This window comes from Eschrichtius robustus, chromosome 17 (genome assembly GCF_028021215.1).
Source record: "Eschrichtius robustus isolate mEscRob2 chromosome 17, mEscRob2.pri, whole genome shotgun sequence".
Taxonomy (NCBI): domain Eukaryota; kingdom Metazoa; phylum Chordata; class Mammalia; order Artiodactyla; family Eschrichtiidae; genus Eschrichtius; species Eschrichtius robustus.
The window spans coordinates 86,383,550-86,406,751 of NC_090840.1; the positions used below are offsets into that span (position 1 = coordinate 86,383,550).

Below are 23,202 nucleotides of genomic sequence, written 5' to 3' on the forward strand. Positions count from 1 at the left end.
CCGTCCGTCCGTCTGTCCGGCCGGCCCGGCCCCAAATGGGGGCGGAAGAGGGGCGCGGCCCGAGTAAAAATCCCGGCCTGTTCCGGGTGGGAGTATGTACAAGGCGGCGGGGCGCAGGCGGGGGTGGGGGCGGGGCGGGCCGGCGGCCGCAGCCCCCACCCGAGGGCCCCCGCATCTCGGGCCCTACTCGTAGAATCAGTACAAAATAGGTGCTACCTAAACGTTCCTTCTACCTGAATTCGCTAAGTCGGTTATTGTGCTGCTTAGTTATGGGGGCGGGAAGGGGCCCATGGCTTTCCACGGCGGCGGGGTGTGGGGAGAAGCGGGAGACCCTGGCCGGCCCACAGCCCTCCGGCCTTCTCCTTAGGTAGGTAGATAGGCATGTGGGGTAGGGTGGGGTGCCTGTGTGTGCGTGTACATGCGGGTGTGCCCAGCGCAAGCGGGGCAGGCCCCGGCTTGGGAGCTGTGTGAACACCAAGCTGGGATGTAGGGGTCTTGGACGTGGGCCCTGCTGTGCTGGCCTCTCAGGTCCGGGTCCACCCCTGCGGGAGCAGCTGAGTAGCAGCCGGGCTTGGTACCCACGGGGATGGGGCTAGCCAGGTCAAATGCTCCATCGTGCACCTTTTCTTCTGGCCTGGAGCCCTGGACTGACGTGACAGAGCCGCCATTGCCAGGGGATGGAAGGAATGGGATTCGGTATGAGTGGCCCTGGTGGCGCTGGGCCTTGGGGCCCTCGGTCTGTGCCACCTGAGCTGAGAACCCAGGCCCAAAGGCAGAGCCCCACTGCCCCCAGCACTGGCTCGGCACTGGGGCGGGGAGGAGTGAGGGGCCCACGGTTAGGTCTAGGGACCGCGGCTCTCTCTGCACCTGCGGCCATCCCTGGCCCACCCAAGCCCGTTGGGCCCGTCACAAACATGCACACCCCCCCCTCTCTGCAGGTCGCCGCGTCCCTAGCGGACTCAGAAGGGGGCCTGGAACATAGTTGGTGCCTAATGAAGGATTGGTGGGTGATGGACGACTGAAGGAGGGGTCTTGGGGGGCAACCACCCCGCCCCGCCCCTGAAACCATTGCACCCGCCGGCCTCTGCCGTGGGGGGGGAGGGGGAGGAGGAGGGAGGAGGAAGGGGAAGAAAGTCTGCGCGTCCGGCCCCGCGCAGTGTCCCTGATCTAGGGGCCTATGGGGTGGGTAGGGCAGGGGGATACCTGATTCTTAGTAACTCTAGAGGCGGCGGCAGCTTCGCATGCAGTGCGCATTATTGCTCTATAGTCGGCTTCGGACTAACTAAGAGGGACAGGGAGCGGGCAGCCCCGGGAAGGGACAGGAGGTGGGTTGGGGCTGCATGCAGTGACGTCACAAAGGCGGCGGCCAATGGGGCGGGCCCTTGGGGCGGGGTCGCCGCCGAGGCTTTGGCATAGACGGGCGTAAGTTGGCAACAGAGTGAGGGCGGGGCCTGGGGTTCCAGGGAGGGGACCGGCCTCTGAGAGGCGTGGCCTGAGGCTCCCAAGAGGCGGAGCCCGGGTGGGGCGGGGTTCAGGGGCGGGGAAAGTGATCCCGGACATCCCAAGCCCCTGGCGTCGGCGGGAAGGATAGGGGCCGCAGCGCCCCTCCCCTGACCCGAGTGCAATCCGTTCATAAATATAACGTACAAATACAGAAAGAAAGAAACCCGACGCATCCGCAACCCCCCCCCAGGGGGCTTTACCCGCAAAGCGAATACAGAGAGGTGTGTAGAGGGCTGTGCCCAGGCCTGCCTGCCGGGCCCCAGAAATCCGTCCTCCAACACCGAATGCCCGGGTACGAGGGAGGGGGCCCCGGGGCAGGGCGGGAGCGGGTTCTGAGGAGGTCGGATAAGTCCATGCGATTTGATATGCGTCATTATTATTCGTTATGGAGGACAGAGCCCGGGAAGCTGGGCTGGAAGAATTCGGATTTGGCAGGGGATGCGAGGCGAGGGTAGGAGAGCGGCTCGGACTGAGGCCCCAGAAGGAACCCAAGGGAGAGAGGTGCCGCCATCCGCCCCCCTCCCCGATCCCCAACGCGTCTAACACTCCTGGGGTTCAACGAACACTGAGGAGTAGGGACGCCTCTGCAGCCCCCCATCCTGCTCCTCCCCCGCCTGCTGCTGGGGAGGGACCGGCTCCCTGGACGTCTAGGCCGCAGGCCTGGCCCTGGAAGGCTTGGGAAGGGGTGGGGAAGACCTGAGTCTCTGCGACACGATCCAGGGGCGCAGAAGAGGGAGGAAGGGGCGCTCCCTACCTCACCCCACCCCGGTCTTCAGAGACCTAACTCGGAGATGGGGTTCGGTTCTGGGTCTCCTCGACCCTATTGCTGGGAAAAAGCCTGGGGCACCCTGGAGGGGAAGGGAGGGGGCTGGGGTGGGTCTCCCCTCGGGACCCTATTGCTTGAAGGGGCCGGCAAGGCCCCTGGCGGGCGGGGCGGGGCCGGGCCCCCTCCCCCTATTGCTGTGAGGAGGGGCCCGCCCTCCGGCCCCTCCGCCTGTTCGCCGGCGGAGACCTCCCTGGGGGCCCGTATTGCTGAGAGCCGACCCGGCTGGCGGAGGCACCGCCGCCCTAGGCCTGCACAGGGCTGAGCTGCGGCGACGCGGCGGGCGCCGGGGCCGGGGGGCCGCCAGCGGCGGCGCCCTTGAAGCAGGCCGACTCGTAGTGCTTGTTGAGATAGGACTTGAGCGCGAAGCTCTTCTTGCAGCGCTTGCACTGGAAGTGCTTGAAGGCCGAGTGCGTCTGCATGTGCGCGCGCAGGTTGGAGCGGTCGGCGAAGGCCTTGCCGCAGTGCGCGCAGCCGAAGGGTTTCTCGCCGGTGTGGGAGCGCATGTGGCCCTGCAGCAGCCAGGGCCTGGAGAAGGCCTTGCCGCACACGCCGCACTTGTGGCGCAGGTCGTGCGTGAGCAGGTGCATGGCCATGGCCGGCATGGACACGTACACCTTGCCGCACGTCGGGCAGCGCCGCGCCAGCTGACTGTCCAGGCTGCGGTGCGTCTGCTTGTGGCGGCTCAGGTTCGACGACGTGGCGTACGTTTTGCCGCACTCGCCGCACGCGTGCCGGCCTCCCGCGCTGCCGGCCCCAGGCCCCGCGCGCGCCTCGGTGCTCGCCCCCGCGCGCGCGCTGCCCCGACCCCCGGCCCCCGATCCCGCACCGCGTGTGCCTGCCCCGACCCCGCCTCCGCCGTCGCCGTCGGGGGCCGCCGCCGAGGCCGTGGAGGGGGCGGCGGCGGCATTGGCGTTGGCGGCCTTACGGCGGGAGCGCCCGTCGGTGATGAAGAAGGCGTCAGCAGCGTAGCCCTCGCTGACCGCCGCATCGCCGTTGATGTAGCCACCCGCGGCTGTGGCCAGCTCCGGGCGCGGGGTGGGCGGCGGCGCCGAGCCCGCAGCCGCCGGGCCCAGCTCTCCCCGCACGGCCGCAGCGTACATGGGCTCCGGGGACGGCCCTTTGAGCAGGGCCGCCTCGGCGTCGCCATCGTAGACAGAGGCAGGCCCCGCGTAGTCGTTGAGGTATCCTAAGGGCCGAGGCAGACAGACAGGGAGACAGCGGGAGGGGAACCGGGCAGCGGGCGAGACACACACGGGAGGGCGGCGGGAGACAGCGGGGTCCGGGAAGGAGGGAACAAGGAGGACAAAGAATAAGGGGCCGAGGGACCGCGGGGCAGGGAGAATGGAGATGGCAGGGAGGGGAAGAGAGTAGAGGAGAGATGAGACAGGGCCCGGCCCGGCCCCGCCCCACCCTCGCAGGAGGAGGAAAAGAGTCGCATCTTCGGGCGCGGCTCCCCCCACCCCCACCTTCCGCGGAGCTTCAAGGTCAGGGGGGAGGGGCGGCGCTTCCCTCGCCCTCCTTCCCCTCCTCCCCCCCTCCTCCCCCTCCCCCTCTCCCTCCCCCTCGGGTTCTCCCCACTTCAGCAGTTTTCCCTGATTATGCAACACACTGCAGACCCGCAGCGCACAAAGCCAGGACCGCCTGTCCAGGGACTCCGTCGCTCCCGCTCTCATGGCTCCCAGCGGCTTTTCCACTGTGCTGAGAACCCGCGCCCAGCCTTGATGCTGACCCTCTCCGGTGCTCGAGGCCTCCCCACAAGCCCTGGAGAATTCTACCTCCCGCAGACCCTCTAGCACCTCCCTTTCATCTCCCAGGTCTCCCACTACTCACTAGATTTGACCAGCTTCAGCTCCAGCCCTATCTCCCTCCATCCACTCTGCTTCTGCCCCCACTCCCTTCAGTCATCCTGCAGCCTTGGGTCCTACCTTGTTCCGCATTGCCCTCTTCCCCCAGGCCCTAATCCTTTATGGGGGGCCTTCCTCAGCCCCAGGACAGATGACCAGGAAGACGCTGCATTGGAGACAGTGCCAGGGCGTCCACCAGGGGACACCTTCACAGGGACAAACTGCAGGCAGGCAGCATTATTCATGCCGGTAACTGCAGCTGTTCTCAAGGCATGAGATGGATCTCACAACCTCAAAGTCACAAATGCACACCCCACACAATACAGGCTCTGGCTTCTTCAGGGTTACACTCAGCCTCTCAGACACTGTCAATCCTGGAGTCCCATCAGGGTGGGCTGCATGCTGACCCAGGCCTGTGCCACCTACTCATGCAGGGTCAGACATGCAGCCACCCAGAGCCACCCAGACATTCTCAGCTAGGGTCACCAGTCACATGGGCGCAAAGCAGCCTCAGAGTCACATGGTCCCATGTAGTGGCACACAGGCAGGCACACACTCATACAGGGTCACACACAAGCGCACACAGTCACATGGCCACACGCAGTCACATGGGCACACACAGGCTCGCACACAGGCTTATGCTTCTTCAGGTCACACTTGTTTTACCACCCCAGGCTGCTGGCACTCTCAGGACCCTTGCCTGCATGCTAACAGTTGTCCTTGAATTTGGGCGCCCTTACACAAAGAGCCTCCCCCTGCCTCCAGCACTTTGGACTTCCCTGCCCACAGCCCACCTGCCCACACCCTTCTCCCTGACCCTGGATTCAGGGAAGAAGACACTGCTGCTGCCTCGGCTGGGACCTTTGCCCTGACAGGTGGGCTGCCCCCACTGGACCACATGGCTAGTCCCTGGAGCTCATAGCACTTCCCTGATGGCCCTAGCAGGGGGTCCTGGAGGTGTAGCCAAAGAAGAGAAGAGGGCTCTGAAGCAGGCTCAGTTTTCTGAGTGTGGGTTTGCATGCATCGCTAAGTCCTGTCATGTCAGCAGGTGTCCATGCTGTGTTGGTCAGGGTGTGGGTCAGTGTGTACCTTCAGGTACCTCCTGTTCCTGACCCCTGTTCCCCACATTCTCTCCTGCATTGACACTCTCCCTGCCCAGCCTTGGCTCCGTTCTGGCCTACCTCTGCCTTCCCCTCTCCCTACCCCCAATCTCCATCCCCTCCAAGTCCCTCTCCAGCCACTGCCTCCTGCTGGTTCTGGTTCCCTCGGGTCTATTTCCTGGGGCTCCTGCTCCCTGCAGCCCCACACTCTGGCCCTCTACCCCTTCCGGCCCTGCCCTGGGCCCCTCGCCACCCCCAGCCTCATCCCAGCTCACACCTTTCTCCTGCAGTCGCTCGCCGAGGTCGCTTCGGGCGCGCCCGTAGGAGCTCTCGAGGTCTGCCGAGGAGAACGTGTCAAGTTTGACCTTCTTGACCAGGAAGGATCTGGGCATGATTCCTGCGGGGCTCCGGCGCTGTGGGCCTGCGGAGCCGGGACGCGGGGGGGCTGCGGCCGCGGCGGGGCCCCGTCACCATCCGAGGAGCGGCGGAAGCAGCGCGGGTCCCCACTCTGGCCTTTGGATGCCGCCGCACGAGTGCCGTCCTCTCTTCTGCCCGCCTGTCCTGCGTTTCCTCCTCTGCTCCTCCGGATCCCTCTTCGTCTCCTTCCTTCCTTCTCTTCTCTTCTTCTATTCTCTTCTCTTCTCTTCTCCTCTTCTCTTCTCTCTTCTCTTCCTTCCTTCCTTTCCTCCTCTGGTCCCGGCTTCCCAGCCCGCAGTGCCGCCCCTGGACAGGCGGGGGAGGAGGCTGGGAGGGCGGGGAGGGGGGGAGCGGCTCCGTCCCGGGCCCGGAGGCTGCGAGTGGGTGCAGGGCTGGCCCGGCTCCGCGGCCCCCTTCCCCTCCCCCCCGCCACCGCGGCGGAGCCTCAGTCAGCGACCCCCCATGCCCCCGGAGGTGGCGGCGCCGGGCCCGGAGAACGGGGCGGCGGCGGGAGTGCCGGCAGCTTCAGCACCGCGGCCAGCGCCGGCCCGGCCAGCACCTCGGCCAGCGACCGGGCGGGTAAAGCCGGCGCGAGCTGCGAGGGGCGGGCCGCGGGGGTTCGGCCGCCGGGCGGGGGTCCTCGGCAGGGGTCTCTGGGAGGCTTGCTTTATTGTTCTGCAGCCGGAGCGAGCGGCGGCGGCGGCGGCGGCGGGCGGCGGGCGGCGGGCGGCGGGCGGGGGTCCTCGGGGGGAGGGGTGCGCTGGGAGGGCGGGCCGAGGGAAGGTGGGAGGGAGGGACGGGGGCTACGGGGGCGGGGCTCGGCCCTCCGACAGCTCCTGGGCCCGGCCTCCTGCACCCGCGGCCGCCTCTGCCTGCGGCCCGGCCCAGCCTCCGGCTTTTAAAGCCCAGGAGCTGCGGGAGGGGGTGGGAGGAGTGGGGGAGAGAGGACGGCGGAAATGGCTGCGCTGGACCGGGCCCCCGCCAGGATCTCCTGGGAGGGGTCTTGGGGATGCCGCGGCCCCGCTTGTGTGGAGTTCCCCCGAGAGACTCCAGGAACGGAGGCCCAGCTGTCCGCAGCATTGTGGGGCGTGGGGGGAGAGGTGGAAACAGGCCTGGGACCCACGAGCCCGGACTTGGGATCTTTGGGGGAGGAACGCAGGGCGGACCCCAGAATGGTCCGGCCAGTCTAGCTCTCGGGTGTGGAGGCGAGGGATCTGCGGGGGCAGGTGAGGGAGGCGGGAGGCGAAGGAGCGAATGCTGAGGCAGCGAAAGTGCAGTGTGGAAGTGCTGCGCGCGCCCTGTGCCGCAGTGGCTCCCTGCCACTCGGTCACCCGGGCTGACCCCGCGCCCGCTGGAGAGGCCTCCTCCACCCCCGCCTTCCTCCCAAGGGGCGGAGGTCGAGCGCAGCGGCGACGCAGCGAGCGGGATGTGAAGGGGGAGAGGGGCTGCTTTGCCCTTGCTCCAGAAATTCGGTTTCACTGGTGGTTTTCCGCCCTCCCGCGCGCCTGCAGCTCCTCCACGCGGCCCCGCAACCAGGCGGATAACCCTTCCCCCGGCCGCCCGCCCCGAGTTTGCAGCCCCCATGACGTCAGGCCCAGCAGCCAATGGCTGGCGCCGGGGTGCGGGGAGTTCCGGGCCGCACAATGGCCGCGCGCGAGGACATATGTCCCCAATTAGGGCCCGGCGCCGCCATTGTCCCCTCAGCCTCCCCCGCCCGGAGGTTCGGGTCTCCACGCTCCGAGCGCTCCCCAACGCGGCCCTCCGTCTCTGGGGACCAAGGTCGCAGGGGTGGCTCCGGGAGTATCCGGGCGCGTCCGAGCCGGGAGCGCGTGCGCCCCCGTCGCAGAGAGCGGTGACCTTGTGCGGGGCGGCACGGCGGTCCCGCGGACACCTGCCGGGAGCGCGCGGCGGGAGGGCCGCACCGGGGGCGCGCGTTCGGGGGCGTGCCGGGCGTGCTGAGCTCAGCGCCCCGCCGCCTGCCCGGCTCTCCGGTTCCTCCCGCATCTCAGCCCAGGAGCCGAGTGAGCGTGGCTGTGAGCGGGCCAGCCCGGCGCAGGGGGCGCGGCGGAGACCACAGGCCCGCTTTGTGGCGGCGGCCCCAGGCCGCGGCAGTGGCGGGATATTCATCTTGCGTGGCAGTTGCTCCCAAGGGGCGGGGGCGGGGCGCGGCTGCCCCCTTATCGCAGAGCCGCAGCCGGCGGGGCCCGCAGTGGGGGCGGGGACGGGGATCCCCCTCGGCCGAGCCGGCCGAGCCGCTCGTCCCTGCCCCCTCCCAGGGGGGCCAGGCAGAGGCGCAGCCGGAGGCGCGGGCCCAATTAGCATTTTGATTGCGGGACTGGGGGGCCCATCTGGACCGAGGCCTAATTACCGGGCTAACCCTCGGGGCGCCAGCGGGACGGGCCAGGCGCACTCCCTCCACCCTGGGCTCCCCGCCTCCCGAACAGTCCGCCCCAATACTGCTCTCGGACCGTGTCCCTGTCCCCCTCCGTTATCCCAGTCGCCCTGTCGCTCTGTCCGTGTACTTTTGCTCCTCCACCCCTTCCCTCATTCTTCCACTCCCCTACCCCGTCCTTTGTCCCTCCCTCTGCACCTGTTTCCTCAGTCCCATTCCTGCATCGCCCCTCGCTTTTCCCACATTTCTGTTCCTTCATCCAGCTTCTCGATTCTTCCATTCCTGGCTCGCTGTCCCAGTCCCTGCCTGTCTGTCAATTTCCCCGTCCCCGAGGCTCCCAACCCTCTTGACCGACCGGGCGTCAGAGCACCGACACATGTGTCCTACGGCCCGGGCGCTCCCGAGGGGATCATTTAGGCCGCCCTCGCTCGCACTCGCTCGGGGTAGAGCCTGCAGCCCCTCGGGGCGCCCAGCGGGGAGGGGCAGCTGGACCTAGGCCTTGGCCATCAGTCCGAAAAGGCCAGGTTGCGGAGCACACATGCGGCTCGGAAGCAATTACTTAGTCCTCTCCACCCCACCTCCTTTCAAGCACCCTGAGGTCGAGGTCACTGTGTTGCAGGAAAGGGGACGCCTCCCAGGGCCTGAGAGCGGGCTCTTGTCTAACACTCAGAAATGAACTGTCAGAGGAGACACACGTGCTGACAAAGCAAGAGACTTTATTGGGAAGGGGCGCCGGGCGGAGAGCAGGAGAGTGAGGGACCCCAGGAGGACTGGTCTGCCGCGTGGTTCGCAGTCTTGGGTTTTATGGTGATGGGGTTACTTTCTGGGTTACTTTCTGGCTGATCATTTTGACTCAGGGAACTTTCTGGTGGCACATGCAACCGCTCAGCCAAGATGGATTCCAGCGAGGAGGATTCTGGGAGGTTGGTAGGACATGTGGACTGGCGTCTCCTCTCTCCTTTTGACCTTTCCTGTATTCTTCCGGTCAGTGGTGGCTTGTTAGTTCCTGGTGTTCCTTACCAGGATCTCCTGTCGTAAAATAACTCATGCAAACTGTTAACTGTCTTTGCCTGCCCAGGGCAGGCGGTTTCAGTCAGTGTTTCCCCTAACAACTCCCCCCTGAGAGACTTCGTACTCAAGATACTTCTTGGGAATTGGGGCAGAGGTCTCTTTCTTCTGTAACTACTTCCTGCTGAGAGTGGGCATAGTCCTGCCTCATAGAGTAGAAGTCTCTCTCCACCTGATCAAAATTTGGGGTGAGGGCTGCAGGATGTGTGACTTTCAGCAATACAAGGACTTGTCTGAAATCACACCCATAGTGTCACCTAGTTATTTCCTTTGATGTCTGAACCATAGCTACTCCATTTTGACTTTTTTTTTTTAATCCATTTTGACTTTTAATTGTAATTTTCTCCTTACTAGCCAAAGCAGATGTCACCATTAATGATGTTAGTGTTTCTCTAGGTATGAGAAGATGCAAGAGTTTGGACTCATAAAATCTTCTCCTGAAAATATCTCACTATCTGAAAGCCTGTCCTGCCAGGTTTTCTCAGAGCACAGAGTGCCTCATTCCTGATCTCCAGCCTGAATTCCTTTCAGGGGGTGTTGAAGCTCAGTGGCCGTAGTGGCCATTGACTTAATCCTTGCAGAGGCAGACGGCAATTTTCAGGTGGCAGAGCCCCTTCAGGGTCATAAATTTCAGCATGGTTTGGGGGGCATTTCGTGACCATTTCATCCCACGGTGATAGGAATGCTTATTCCCAGATCTGGTGAAGATTTCACTGACAGGCCACTCAGTGTGCTGCTATTATTGGACTAGGCCTTACGAGTGGCCAAAAAGTCTCTGGACCACCTGTCTAGTCTAGTCTCTTATGGTGCAGGACAATATTCCCTCTTGTTGCTTCTTCCCATATCTAGACTTACACTATTACCGTCATTGATCTTATGTGGAACTATATATTATCATTTTGTCAGAGGCTCAGTCACACATTTGCTAATGCAAGAAACAACAATTTTGTAAAACAGGCAATATACAAAAATTATATAGCTAGCAGATTAGTAAGGTCATAAGCAAGACTATAAGTCAAGAACTTCCATTAGGTGCAGCCCAGTATATCCCAGGTTGTCTGACTCAGTCTGTTCTGTACCAATCCTTATCTTTAAGGGAAGTTATATATTGGCATTGTCCATAAGGCACCCAGGACAGTTTCCTAGTGTTACTAGACTGATTATCCTTCGTATGATTTAATTGTTCCCAACATAGAGGAGCCTTTAAACTTAAATTACCATAGCCTGGTGTTAACTACATAAATCCATCCCATGATTGTGGGAGGTCTTATTCCTTGGCTGAAACTGCTTGTTGCTCTGATTGAGCTTGAGTAATAGAAGAAAACTCATGTTTATGGCCAGGGTCAGAGCAGGCATTATTAATTGGCCAGGTGAAGGGATTCTACCTAGTAATATCAATAGTTACCTGAACATGACTATAATTTTTCTTTTAAAGTAAATTTCCAGGCTTCCCTGGTGGCGCAGTGGTTAAGAATCCGCCTGCCAATTCAGGGGACATGGGTTCGAGCCCTGGTCTGGGAAGATCCCACATGCCGTAGAGCAAATAAGCCCATGCGCCACAACTGCTGAGCTACTGAGCCTGCACTCTAGAGCCCACAAGCCACAACTACTGAGCCCCTGTGCCACAACTACTGAAGGCCACGCGCCTAGAGCCCGTGCTCCGCAACAAGAGAAGCCACTGCAATGAGAAGCCTGCGCACCGCAACAAAGAGTAGCCCCCGCTCACCACAACCAGAGAAAAGCCTGCACACAGCAACGAAGACCCCCACGCAGCCAAAAATAAAAATAAATAAAAATAAAATAAAATAAATTTTTAAAAATTAAAAAAAAAATAAAGTAAATTTCCTCAGGGCCAACCAATGGTCCTTGGAGTGGAGAAATTCACCAAGGTAACCCAGAAGTACTAGACACAGGTAATTGGTCACAAACCCAACAATTGGATTGATTTTTAAAACTAGCATAGGATCGTGCCCGTGATAGGAAAACATTTGATTCATATCCAAGGGTCCAAGAAGTCAGGAAAACATTATAAATGATCATACGAGTCAGGTCAAGGACATTGGGCAATCTGTCTACTTCTGATGTTTTCTTCTTGTCCTAGCGTGAGTGTAGTTTCTCCTCTGAGCATTGTTTTAAGGTGAGTTTGAGGTCAGCCGTCCTCTCTATAGGCCAGTACAGTGCAGGGACCCTTTATGAGTGGAAATTAATCCGAGTCAATTCCCTTCAGTTTCACTGTGCATGAGCTGGTTAAGAGTACCTGCTAAGGGTCCTCCCGTCCAGGTTGGAGATAGTTTTTTAAATTATGTCTTTTCCAGTATGCATAATCCCCCGGTTGCAGGTCGTGGTGCATCTGCTCTTCATCCAACGATAGATTACTGAGATATGCTTCAGAAACAAACTTAGAGTGTCCTTCAATTAAATTTTACATTAATATAACCTAACAGCAAAGAACTATCTGGGAGGTGAGTCTTAGTAAATACAGATCTCCATTAACAAAACTGGGATTTAACAGTCATTGAAACATAATCTTTTTCTCTCTAAAATTACCCTGTTTTCTACCAAATGTAACCAAATTCAGACTAATTTGTTTGCAGAATAAGTCTGGTCTCAATACTTGGCCTGATGTTTTATATAACTGTAATTGATCACATAGACTTGCTGAAATTTTTATAAGGAGTCTCAGACTGGACTTTTAAAAGACCTCTCAGGGCTAGGAAAGTCATGCCAAGGGCTTATCACAGATTTTTGCCTAACAAATATAGGTGAGTTCCTCCCTTTTCGAGGTCTCCAAAATACCTTGGGATTTCTGTACCTGCTAGTGAGGTAGCCTTCCTAATTTATCTGACAAAGCTGCTGGGAACCTAAGAGTTTCCAATCTCTGGAGGGAGCAGATAGAGAGAAAAAGATAAATGTTTCAATTCTGCTTACAAAAGTATAATTTACCAAATTTCTGTAAGTCATAATGAGTTTGAGGGGAAGGTTTCTGTATACCTGGAAAACACAGATTTAAACCAGTAATTTTTCAGATAAAAACCATAAAAATGAAGCCATATTCACCAGTTCACTCAGTTCCATGTAACTAATCCTTTTCGTTAACAGCTTTATGAAGCCATCAGGTTTTTCATTAGAATTCTTCAATTTCTTACCCAGTTCAGCATTATGGTCTGAAAGTCAGAAACCTGTATTTATCCAAAAGTCCTTCCTACAAATCTTCTTGAAGAGGAAGCATTTTTGCAAAGGCATTCGAGTGAAACCGTAACTGTCTATAATGACAAAAGACTTAAGAAGGCACGTTTAGATCTGATTACAATGCAATTGACAAAGAAACTTGGTTACTGCTATGACATACAACACTTTAGGATAATAACTAGAATTATGACTGATAACATTTTACCAGGACATATCAGAATTTTAGGAACTGCCTATAATGTCTAGGATATCTATATTAGTAACATTTACCATACAATATAACCTAAGAAGATTTATTACTCATTTGACAATACTTCCCATGTAACTTAACATACCAGATGAACTTAATTAGTTTAATATTTTTCTTTGGGATGTTTCAAGGGCCCTTTGAAGCATCCCAAAGTTAGCTAGAGGTAAAAAAAGGACTTCATTAGAATTTGATTTAGGAAGTTTTGTCAAAAAAAAATTAAAAAGGGTTTAGAACACTCAGTCACGAAGGATGAAAGGTCACTGTGAAACAATAGTTATTCTCTTAGCCAAAGTAACAATAAAGATTTCAAAGGCAAATACAGAACAGATCACTTAAAAGGTAAAGAAACTTGAAATCTGTTATCAAACGCAGTTCAACATTTTAAGAAATCTTGTCCTCTTAAGAGAGAGAAAAGCCATATTCAAGTTTTGCACCCACTTACATTTAAAATTCATTTACTCAATTTATTTTAAACTTAGTCAATCCTGACCACGCACAGAACTCTTTTCTTGGGGTCCACTTTCCACAAAGCTTTTTACCACTTTCTGTGTCCATCACTTTATTTTCCCATCCAGAAACAGCTACCTGAAAGTCAGACCTACTTCCTTTTCCCTTAATAAAATGCAATTCCATTCCTCATCCCTTCTTTACTAAAAACACACATCCTATTTTCCTTAAGCAACTATGAACTATCCTTTATATCAACACTCTGTAGATTGGTAAACATAAATCCCAATAATTTCTTGAAAAATGTGCTTTCTTATAGAAAATTTCTCAGTGTGGCACTAAACGTATCTATTGATAGTCCTAAACTTTGTTTCTCTGTAAAAGAAAGCCAATGTTCAGTAATTAATGTTTCAGTATCTTATTTTATTCCTAAAAAGTTCATCCAAAGCTCTTATCTCATTGGAATTTTCTTTCCTTAAAAGTTTCTTCACACTGAGTTACTTTCCTTGCTGACAAATTTGCAACACATATAATAAGAACTTTTTTTTTTTTAATGATGTTGATGTTAGTATGTATGTATGTATTTATTTATTTACTTGTTTGTTTATTTATTTATGGCTGTGTTGGGTCTTCGTTTCTGTGCGAGGGCTTTCTCTAGTTGCAGCAAGTGGGGGCCACTCTTCATCGCGGTGCGCGGGCCTCTCATTATCGCGGCCTCTCTTGTTGCGGAGCACAGGCTCCAGACGCGCAGGCTCAGTAGTTGTGGCTCACGGGCCTAGTTGCTCCGCGGCATGTGGGATCTTCCCAGACCAGGGCTCGAACCCGTGTCCCCTGCATTGGCAGGCAGATTCTCAACCACTGCGCCACCAGGGAAGCCCAATAAGATCTTATTTAACTCCTATTAAACCTAGGTGCAATAAAAGTATTATACTTAATGTTGGTAACGCTAAAGACATGTCTATATTAATTAGATCAACAAACTTAAACATTAATACCAGGTATTAATTTAATACTGAATATTTCCCAGTTCAGTTACCTTAATTTCTCTTGTGTTTAGAATTGTTTGATTTGTAAGCTCTTACTTTTCTTTAAGCCAATTAAATAGAGCTCATTTATAAATTAACCTCAGCAATATTATCCAAAGACAGAGACACACACTGAGACATACATATATCCAGCCAGACACAATGAGAAATCTAGCTTCATTTTCTAAACTTAGTCATGAATCAGATATCACAATATAAAATTCACTAGTTTATAAATAACAGTTGGAATAAGTAAAATTTTTAAAGGCTTCTTCCCGTTTTTCCCTCGACCTCAGGACTTAGAGATGGTCTAGATAAGATAAGTGTTCCTGAGAGCCCTGGTCTCGAGGCACAGGGAGAGAAAATCAAGTTCTCCTAGTAGGATGTGTTCCCTCAGACTCAGAATTCTGAAAAGACGTCTGATCAAGCTTTTTTTACTAAATGTATATGCAAAAAGAACCAGGTTTGGAACCAGTTTTCAAGAGTTTTACCTAAACCAACTTTCTCTGGAGTCTAAACAATATGGTGGCCACACAAGGTTATCCCATTTCACAAGGCAGAATGGCCATCACACATCACAGCACAGAACACAAAGTATAAACCACACACAGGCCCGGCCATTCTAATCAGACACTCCCTTAAATACAAGATTGAAGACTCTCAGAAAACCTCCTATGGAGACACAGAACTTCAGATCCGAGTACTAACAGAGTAAATGGAAATATCTCAGCTCTTCAAAGATTTCAAAGGGAGGAAAGGAGGCCAGGTTGAAAGAGGAGGGGAAGGAGGGGGGACAAAAGGGGTGGCCTTACAGACGTCTCCTGCCACCTGCAGACATCCAAGCATTACGGGACTTTTCCCTGGGCTTCCAGGAAGGGAGGACGGGAACTTGGCCCTACCCGAAACCAGAGACCAGACCACACCAGAGCCAGAATTCGAGTTCTCTGCCCACCGGAGGTGATCAGGCTCCGACACTCAGATCAGGCTGAAGCCCCTCAACCAGACTCCTGCGTCCAGGACCAGGACAGAAGGAAAAAGGGTAGGGTAGGAGGGGTTGAAAGAGGAAAGAGGTGGGGTAGGGGAAAGAGGTCAATAAAGTCTGTTGCTCCTTACCCGGTCGGAGCACTCTGGCCAGTCGTCCGCGTCAGGAGGAGACCAGGAACAAAAGGGTCCCAGTTGCGGCCGCTGGGTCTGGTCCATCTGCAGGCGAGCTGGTCCCCGAGTACCCCGAGTGGTCAGGATGTCAGTCGTAGCGAAGAAGGGATCCCACCAGAGTTGCCATTTGTTGCAGGAAGGGGGACCCCTCCCAGGGCCCAAGAGCGGGCTCTTGTCTAACACTCAGAAATGAACTGTCCGAGGAGACACACGTGCTGACAGAGCAAGAGACTTCATTGGGAAGGGCCGCCCAGGTGGGGAGCAGGAGGGTAACGGACCCCAGGAGGACTGGTCTGCCATGTGGCTCGCAGTCTTGGGTTTTATGGTGATGGGGTTACTTTCTGGGTTGTTTCTGGCCAATCATTCTGACTCAGGGAACTTTCTGGTGTCACATGCAACCGCTCAGCCAAGATGGATTCCAGCGAGGAGGATTCTGGGAGGTTGGTAGGACATGTGGACTGGCGTCTCCTCTCTCCTTTTAACCTTTCCTGTATTCTTCCGGTTGGTGGTGGCTTGTTAGTTCCGTGTTCCTTACCAGGATCTCCTGTCATAAAATAACTCATGCAAACTGTTACTGTCTTTGCCTGGCCAGGGCAGGCGGTTTCAGTCAGTGTTTCCCCTAACAACAGTGCCCCATGGTGGGGTCCAGCTAGGAGAGGCTGGGAAAGGACAGCTGGAGATACTAGCCCCTTTGGAAAGTTTCAGCCCTCTTGCACCGGAGGCCACCATGAGTCTCTCCCACTGAGAGCTGAGGTATAGGGGGCTTTGTTGCAGGAGAGGAGAGTGGGTCCCAAGGCAAGGCCACTTTGGCCTCCAGCGGACCCAGTGGGTTGCAGGGCACTGCAGCACTCGAGGCCCTTGCAGGGACCGTACCCCGAAGAGCCTCTTGGCCTCAGGGCCTCTGTCCACCAGCCCCACCCTGCCCAGTTTCACACTGCAGCAGCTGGGCCCAGCCCCTTATCCATGTCGAACGGGAAGGATTTGGTGTTGGTTCTATGTTGCTCTGCCTTCCTCTGCTTCTGTGTGTGCCACTTCCATGCCTGGCAGGTCTCATGTTACTGAAGAGCCAGACTTTAAGCAGGGACTCCCAGTGTTGTATCCCCAGCACCGTGCCCCCAGCAGAGCCAGGAGCCCTGTGTGTGCCCACCCATGGGCCCGTGGTCACCTTCTCACCCCCCTCTGCCCTACTCTCTGCCCCAGTGGGTGTATCTGGAACCACTTCTGCCTTCACCCCACTAACCTATATTGAACGTCAATCTGTGCTCTGAAGCAGGGGCAGCAGGCACTGATCTCTGTGCTCCTAGAGCCCACAGTGCAGCCCAGGAAACAGAGGCGAACCAGTGAAAGCTTGGATGATGAGAGCAGGACGGGGAAGGACTGGGAGGAGACAAGCAGTGGAGGGCTACTGAGACTGAATAGTACTGGGGGAAACAACCCGTGCAAAGGTCCTGAGGCCACAGTGGGAGGAGTGTGGGCAGAAACCCTAGGCCAGAGAAGGGCAGGTGCATGAGGGAGAGCAGTAACAAGTTGAAGACGGAGAGGAAGGGGGCAGAGACTAAGCCTGTGAGGTGGTTATGGGCTTTGGCCTCTATTCCAGAGGTGATGGGATTCTGTGTCTTTCAGGAACAGCAGGGAGGCCAGTGAGGGTAAGCAGAGGGGTTCAGTTTATCCAGGTGAGCTACTACTGAGAGAGGCATGTGAATCAAGGGGCGTGCAAGGGAGGGGTGACAGTGATTGTGGAATCTAAACCAGATGAGGAGAGGGTGAGGACACATCATCCTGGGGCTCTGGGGCGCTGGAGTCAGCAGTGAGCTGGGAGGGGTGATGGGCAGGGAACCGGGTGTTGAACCGAGATGCCGGGGCGGGGTTGGGGGGTTACTGGAGGTGACAGGGTCCAGGGTGTCATTGAGGCAGAGGATGAGGTCACTGGCAGGAAGAAGAGGTCAACACCGAGGGGCAGGGAGTTGAAGGGTGGTCCACGGGAATATCGAGACCACCAGGAATTCAGGCCTGATGCAGTGATGCGGCGACGCCCTCGGCAAGGGCTGGGGTGGGTGGTCGGTGCGGCCGATGGCCGATGGACACATCAGCCAGGACTCTTAGGGGGAGGAGGGGGAAGGGGCTGCAGGCTGCAGCAGGAAGAGGGGTCGTGGCACTTCCAGGCCTGGGGGCAAGGCGGGGAGAGAAAAAGCAGCCCCCAGAGAAGGCTGGCGGGAAGGGAGCAGGGTGGAGGGGCCGCGGTCTGGGGGAGAGCAAAGGCTGAGTGACGGGGCTGAGAGCGTGGGGGGTTGCTGGAGCCTGGCCCCGGGGGAGGGTGTCAGGACTGGGGGGCTTTACTCCTAAACAAGTGCTGTGTGCTGGGAGGGGCTCATGGGAACAAGGGCTTGAGGCAGACCTGCTGGGGTGGGAGGTCAGAGCCGCAGCAGGGAGGCCAGACCACGAGGCAACTGAAACCGGCTGCCTGAAAAAGACCAGGAAAAACAAAGGGTGAACATCAAGGTAGTAGAAAACGAGAGCAGTAAATATAGCAATGGTTACTATTCTGATAGCAGGAACAAGTAGTATTAGGTGAACTTGTACAGAACGGAAATGCTGATACTCCCAAGGGGTTAACAGGAGATTTACTACACAAGAAATGAGGCCTTGCCAGAAAAGTCATGCAAATTAAACAATGAAAATGTAAATTCAGGGTTTTCGGGGTTTTTTTTTTACATTTTATTATAGAAAATATCAGACATGCACAAAAGTGTAGAGAGTCAGACCATGTGACTGTCACCACCACCACCTAAGACCAGTTCATGGCCAGACTGGTTTCCTTTTTGCCCTCCCCCCATCACAAAGCGCCACTCTTCTCTTAGGAACTAAACAAAGACAGCAGAGCAGGTGGCCTGGCTGTGGTGTGAGGCAGCCCCAGCCTCCTGCTCTGAGCCCGGCCAGCCCTACCTGGGGGCACCAGAGGTATGACTGGGGGGACCCTGCCCCCTTCCGGTTTGGGGCAGGGTGTCCCCTTAGCCTCCTGCGTCCAGGGTCTCCAGCTGGCTCTCTGAGAGGCCAGCTGCCCCAAAGTGGCCCAGATCCCTCCTCAGTCCAAGGGATCCAACTGCCCGACTTGCTCACAGCCTTGGTCTCATTCAGCCTGAGCCTGAGCTGGAACTCCCATACGCTTCAGACACCTCCGTGTTCCCGTGTCAACACAGGCGTCTGCCCTATCCAGACACAGGCCACTAGTGTCCCCTACAGGACTGTTCTTTGGGGACTTTTAAAGGAGACACGGTGGGGGGGGCGGGGCAGGAGGGTGAGCTCTGGGGAGGAGGAGGAAGGGGGGAGAAGGTGACCAGAGGGACGGCAGGGCAGGGCTGCCTGGGCCACCAAGGGGTAGGCTCTGGCAGCAGGCGGTGGACTGCCATCCCTCTGACGCTCCACAGAAGCTTGGCATGTGGTGGCCTGGCAGCCCCGCACTTCCTGATACAGTGTGGCCCTCCGTACCCTCACTTCCCTGACCTCTCCATGGGGTTGCCACTTTCATTCAACCTTTCCTCTGGAACATCACGCCCCCATGGCTCCCTCCCCAACACCCCCACCTCAGCTCTGCCCCAGAGAGAGGACCACGCTCACTACATCCTCTCTGCTGTCCGTCCACCGTCCACCTTCTCACTCTCACAGCAACCTGGCCCCCTGAGGACCACACTTCCTCAGCAAGGGCAGCGGGTCATTCTTCTAAACGCTAGGTGGCTTACTTCCCGTCCCGTTGCCACTCCTAGGACTTTTCTCTGTGGTGCACACGTGACGCATTGCCCTGATCGTCTTCCCAGGAAGGACTCTGGCCCCATTGCCTGCAGGTGACACCTTCAGCTGTCAGAGGCTCCAGGGGTTGCCCCTGGCCTCATGTCCCAGCCCCTCTGGTCACCAGAGCTGTATGCTCTAGGGCTGCCCTCTGTGTGGGCTGCAAGGGTCCTTCTGTTGTGTCAGGGCCTGCTACTGTGGGCACATTGGTAGATGGGGCTGGCCCCTGGCCCAGTTGGCTGCCAGACCTTGCCTCATGCAGAGGGTGCAGGCTCACTGGTGGGTGGGGCTGGCTGTGGGGCACAGGGGATCCCAGGTCTGGTGCCAACCTGCTGGTGGGTGGGGCTGGATCCCTACACAGCTGGCTGTTCAGCCTACTGGCTGGTGGGCAGGTAAGCCCCCGGCATTAATAGGCCAGAGGGAGGACTTCAGAGTGGTGCTTGTCAGCACCTGTGTCCTTGTTGTAGAATGAGCTCCCCAGAATGGCTGCCACCAGCATCTATGTCCCCAGGGGGAATCCCAGTGGTCTCCTGACTCTCCAGTATGCTAAGATGAGCAAATGGGTCTAATTCAGGCTCCTTTCAAATAACTGCCTCTGCATTGGGTCTTGGAGCATGTGCGATTTTGTGCACAGCTGTTAGTAGTGGAGACTGTTTCCTACAGCCCTCTGGCTCTGTCATACAAAAGCCCCACTGGTCTTCAAAGCCAGCCATCTTGGTGGCTCATCTTCCCGGTGCAGAACCCCCGTGCTGGGGAGCCTGATGTGGGGCTCAGACCCTTTATTACTTGGGGACAATCTCTGCAATTGTGATTATCCTTCCATGTGTGGGTCGCCCACCTCGGAGTGTGGGTCTTGACTACACTGTATCTCTGCCCCACGTACCCATCTTGTTGTGGTTCCTTCTTTATATCTTTAGTTGTAGATCTTTTCTGCTAGTCTTCAGGTCATTCTCATCAATAGCTGCCCTGTAAATAGTTGGAATTTTGGTGTGCCTGAGGGAGGAGGTGAGCTCGGGTTCTTCCTGCTCTGCCATCTTGGCCACACCCCCTCTGTCTACACAAGATGATTCTTATATTGCATTGGCTAGGATTTAGTCTCAAGCAATTATCTATCTGAACCAGAGTCTGAGGAATGCAGTCCTTATTCTATGGGATCATATGCCTAGCTAAACACCAGGGGGCTCTTTTCTAAAGAACAAGTGGAGGATGGGCAAGAGATCCTGATCCCCATCCCAGCTGTGTCCCCAATCCCCTCCTCTCTGCCCAACCAAGAATGTTTTTCCTGCAAATGTCCCTTGTCACCTGCTTCCTAATAAACATCTCTCGGTTGGGCCATTCCCACTTGCAGAACAATACGCCTTTAAAAGTGTACAAGAAGGGACTTCTCTGGTGGTCCAGTGGTTAAGACTCAGCACTCCCAATACAGGGGGCTCGGGTTCAATCCCTGGTCAGGGAACTAGATCCCGCACGCTGCAAGGAAGATCTCGCACGTGGCAACAAAGATCCTGCATGCAGCAACCAAGACCTGGTGCAGCTTAATTAATTAATTAATTAATTATAAAAATGAAGGGCTTCGCTGGTGGCGCAGTGGTTAAAAATCCACCTGCCAATGCGAGGGACACGGCTTCGAGCCCTGGTCTGGGAAGATCCCACATACCACGAAGCAACTAAGCCCATGTGCCACAACTACTGAGCCTGCGAGCCACAACTCCTGAGCCCGTGTGCCACAATTACTGAAGCCTGCACGCCTAGAGCCCGTGCTCTGCAACAAGAGAAGCCACCGCAGTGAGAAGCCCGCACACCGCAACGAAGAGTAGCCCTCACTTGCCGCAACTAGAGAAAGCCCGCACGCAGCAACGAAAACCCAACGCAGCCAAAAATAATTAATTAATTAACTTTTTAAAAACTAGTGAACAAGACCTCCCTCCCATACGCAGCCTTCTTGCCTCTCTGCCCGTGGCAGTGACACTCCCTGTGTGACCTCTCCCTGCCTCCCTCCTCCCTCCCCATCCTACCCACCCCCACCCTCACTCCTGCAGTGCTGCTCAGCCCCCTCCCTGAGGCTGTTCCTGGGGGGTCCTCCCACCCCTGGTGAGCCCTCATCTCAGTGGACATGGGTTTCACTCCTTCCCTCTCCAATTGTCTTGCCCCTCTCCCTCTGTGGGCCTGTCCTCTGCCCATCCTTTGTGTGTCAGGTGCCAGGGTTCCATCCTCAGGGTCTTGCCCTTCTCTAACCACTGTTCTGCCAGGGAACATAAGGGCCTTGGCCTGAGGCACCTCCTGCGGGATGATGGCTACAGACCTATGCTTCCTGCTCCTCTCCTTTCTCCCCTGGGCCTCCCTGCCTTCTCAAATCTCCCCTAGCTCAGAACCCCTGATTCCTCGATCTCTCCTCCCCATGATCCCCCAGCACCAATGCCCAGGCCAGAAACCCTGTAGTCCTTTCCAGCCTGCGTCCAGCCTGCCAGCAAATCCTGTCCGCTGTGCCCTCAAAAGGGAGCTCAGACCTGCCCATGATCCTCTCTGTTCCCCTCTGCCCCATCAGGGTCCCAGCTGCCCTTCCTTCCTTGCACAGTGCCTGCAACCTCCCAGCCCTTCCCCACTCCCTCCTCGGATTGTAGTGCATCTGTGCTTACAGCTCCCAAGCGGTTTCCCGCTCCCTGGTCCTCTTCCTCTGCTCGGCCCATCTCCTTGTGGCTTCTCCATCACGTCCAGCTCAGTCCTGCATCGCACCCTCACACTCCCTGGCCCTGCTTCCCAGAAATCTCTCCCCCTAGACCCCATTATGACCTCAGCTCCTCGTATCAGCTCAAATGCTGAATCTTTGGAAAGCCCTGACCCCCTAGCTGGAGGGACCCCACACCCTTCCAGCCACTTTGCCAGCAAATAAGTCAGCACTTCAATCTGGGTCACCCTTAGGTCATCAGCTCCAGGAGGGCAGAGGCCTTGCCTGCCTTGCCTGCCTGGCTGGAACCGAAGCCCACCCTGAAGCCTTGCTGACCGACCGAGCAGCCTCCTGGAGCCCAAGCGGCTGGCGTGCCCTTCCAACTTCTGTCCACGCCCGACAGGCAGCCTGGGCACTCCTCACCTCCCCCCGCTGCACTGACCCCAACCTATCCCAGGCCCTCCACTGCCGGGTTCTGCCCGCCCCCTTGAGCCCTTCCCCTGGTAGAAGCTGGGCACTGTCACTCTGAGGACAACTTGGGCCCCATCTTCCGAGGAGCAGGGACCCCTGCCCTTGTGCCATGAGCAACAGTTGCTCCCTGGGATTGCCTAAAGCAGTCCCCGCAGCCTCTGGACCCTGCTCCAACCGTGAGTGACGATGAGCCAGGGCTCCAGGCAGGGCCAGCGTCACGGGCATGTGACCTGAGCAGTTGCACTGGGCCCCAAGGTCCGAGAACCTGCACTTGGTTTAATGTTCTAGTGCTGCCATCTGGAAATTCTTAACACCTTTTTAACAAGGACCCCTGCATTTTCAGTTTGCATGGGGCCCTGCAAATTATGCAGCTGGTCCTGGTTCCAGGGACACTCAGCTGATACAATGCACAAAGACCTGGGTCGTGAGCATGGCCCTGAGGAAAAATGCTGACGGGGAGACCCAGGTGCCTTCTCTGCTCCCACAGCAGCTTCCAGCACCCAGGAGGCAACAACACCCGCTGGACAGGGAACATGGGACTGGGGTTCCAGCAGGCAGGCAGGAGCACGCTCCAGGGATATGGTGGGTCTACTCCCCTGCAGGCCTTGAGCTCTGGCCTAGAGCTCCGCAGGAGCAACCCCACTAGTGTCCAGTGCGGGATCCACCCCTAGGCACAGTGCTGGACCTTCGGCGGTGCCCCCATCCCATTGCTGATTGGACTAGGACAGCACCTGACCCAGACTGGACCAATCAGATTCTGACTCCTGGATTCTGCTCATTGGTCAGCACTTCTGAAGCCTGGTAGGACCAGTTCAGTGCTACTGACCAAGAGAGGCAGTGTGTCCCACACGTGTTCTAGAGGCCTGGCTACTTGTCACCCTCAGTCCCACTGCGACCCCCATCTTCCAACCCAAACTCCGGGGTTGCTTCCTGAAAGGTTCCCTGAGGCCCTGCGAGGTGTGCACCACGGGAGGGCCCTGGGGCGGCAGCCCCCACCGCGCGGAGAAAATGAGCAGGCTTGAAGCAGGAGGTCGCTTTATTGAGAAGGCCAGTGGTCGGGTGGAGGT

General features: G+C 56.8%; 1 protein-coding gene across 1 annotated transcript; it reads right to left on the reverse strand.

Annotated features, from left to right (window-relative positions):
* Positions 1 to 2,571: 2,571 nt before the first annotated feature.
* On the reverse strand, positions 2,572 to 5,665 carry SCRT1 (scratch family transcriptional repressor 1). Its single transcript, XM_068526200.1, has 2 exons — positions 5,551 to 5,665; positions 2,572 to 3,515 (listed from the first exon to the last, which is right to left on the reverse strand). Exons 1-2 carry the CDS (start codon positions 5,663 to 5,665, stop codon positions 2,572 to 2,574), a joined length of 1,059 nt encoding a protein of 352 aa, XP_068382301.1.
* Positions 5,666 to 23,202: the final 17,537 nt, after the last annotated feature.

Bases quoted from the DNA above. Each gene is read 5' to 3' on its own strand.
- SCRT1 (XM_068526200.1), bottom strand. From the start codon at position 5,665: ATGCCCAGATCCTTCCTGGTCAAGAAGGTCAAACTTGACACGTTCTCC. The intron at 3,516-5,550 runs GTGTGAGCTGGG...CTCGGCCCTTAG, and splicing joins CGAGCGACTGCAGGAGAAAG to GATACCTCAACGACTACGCG.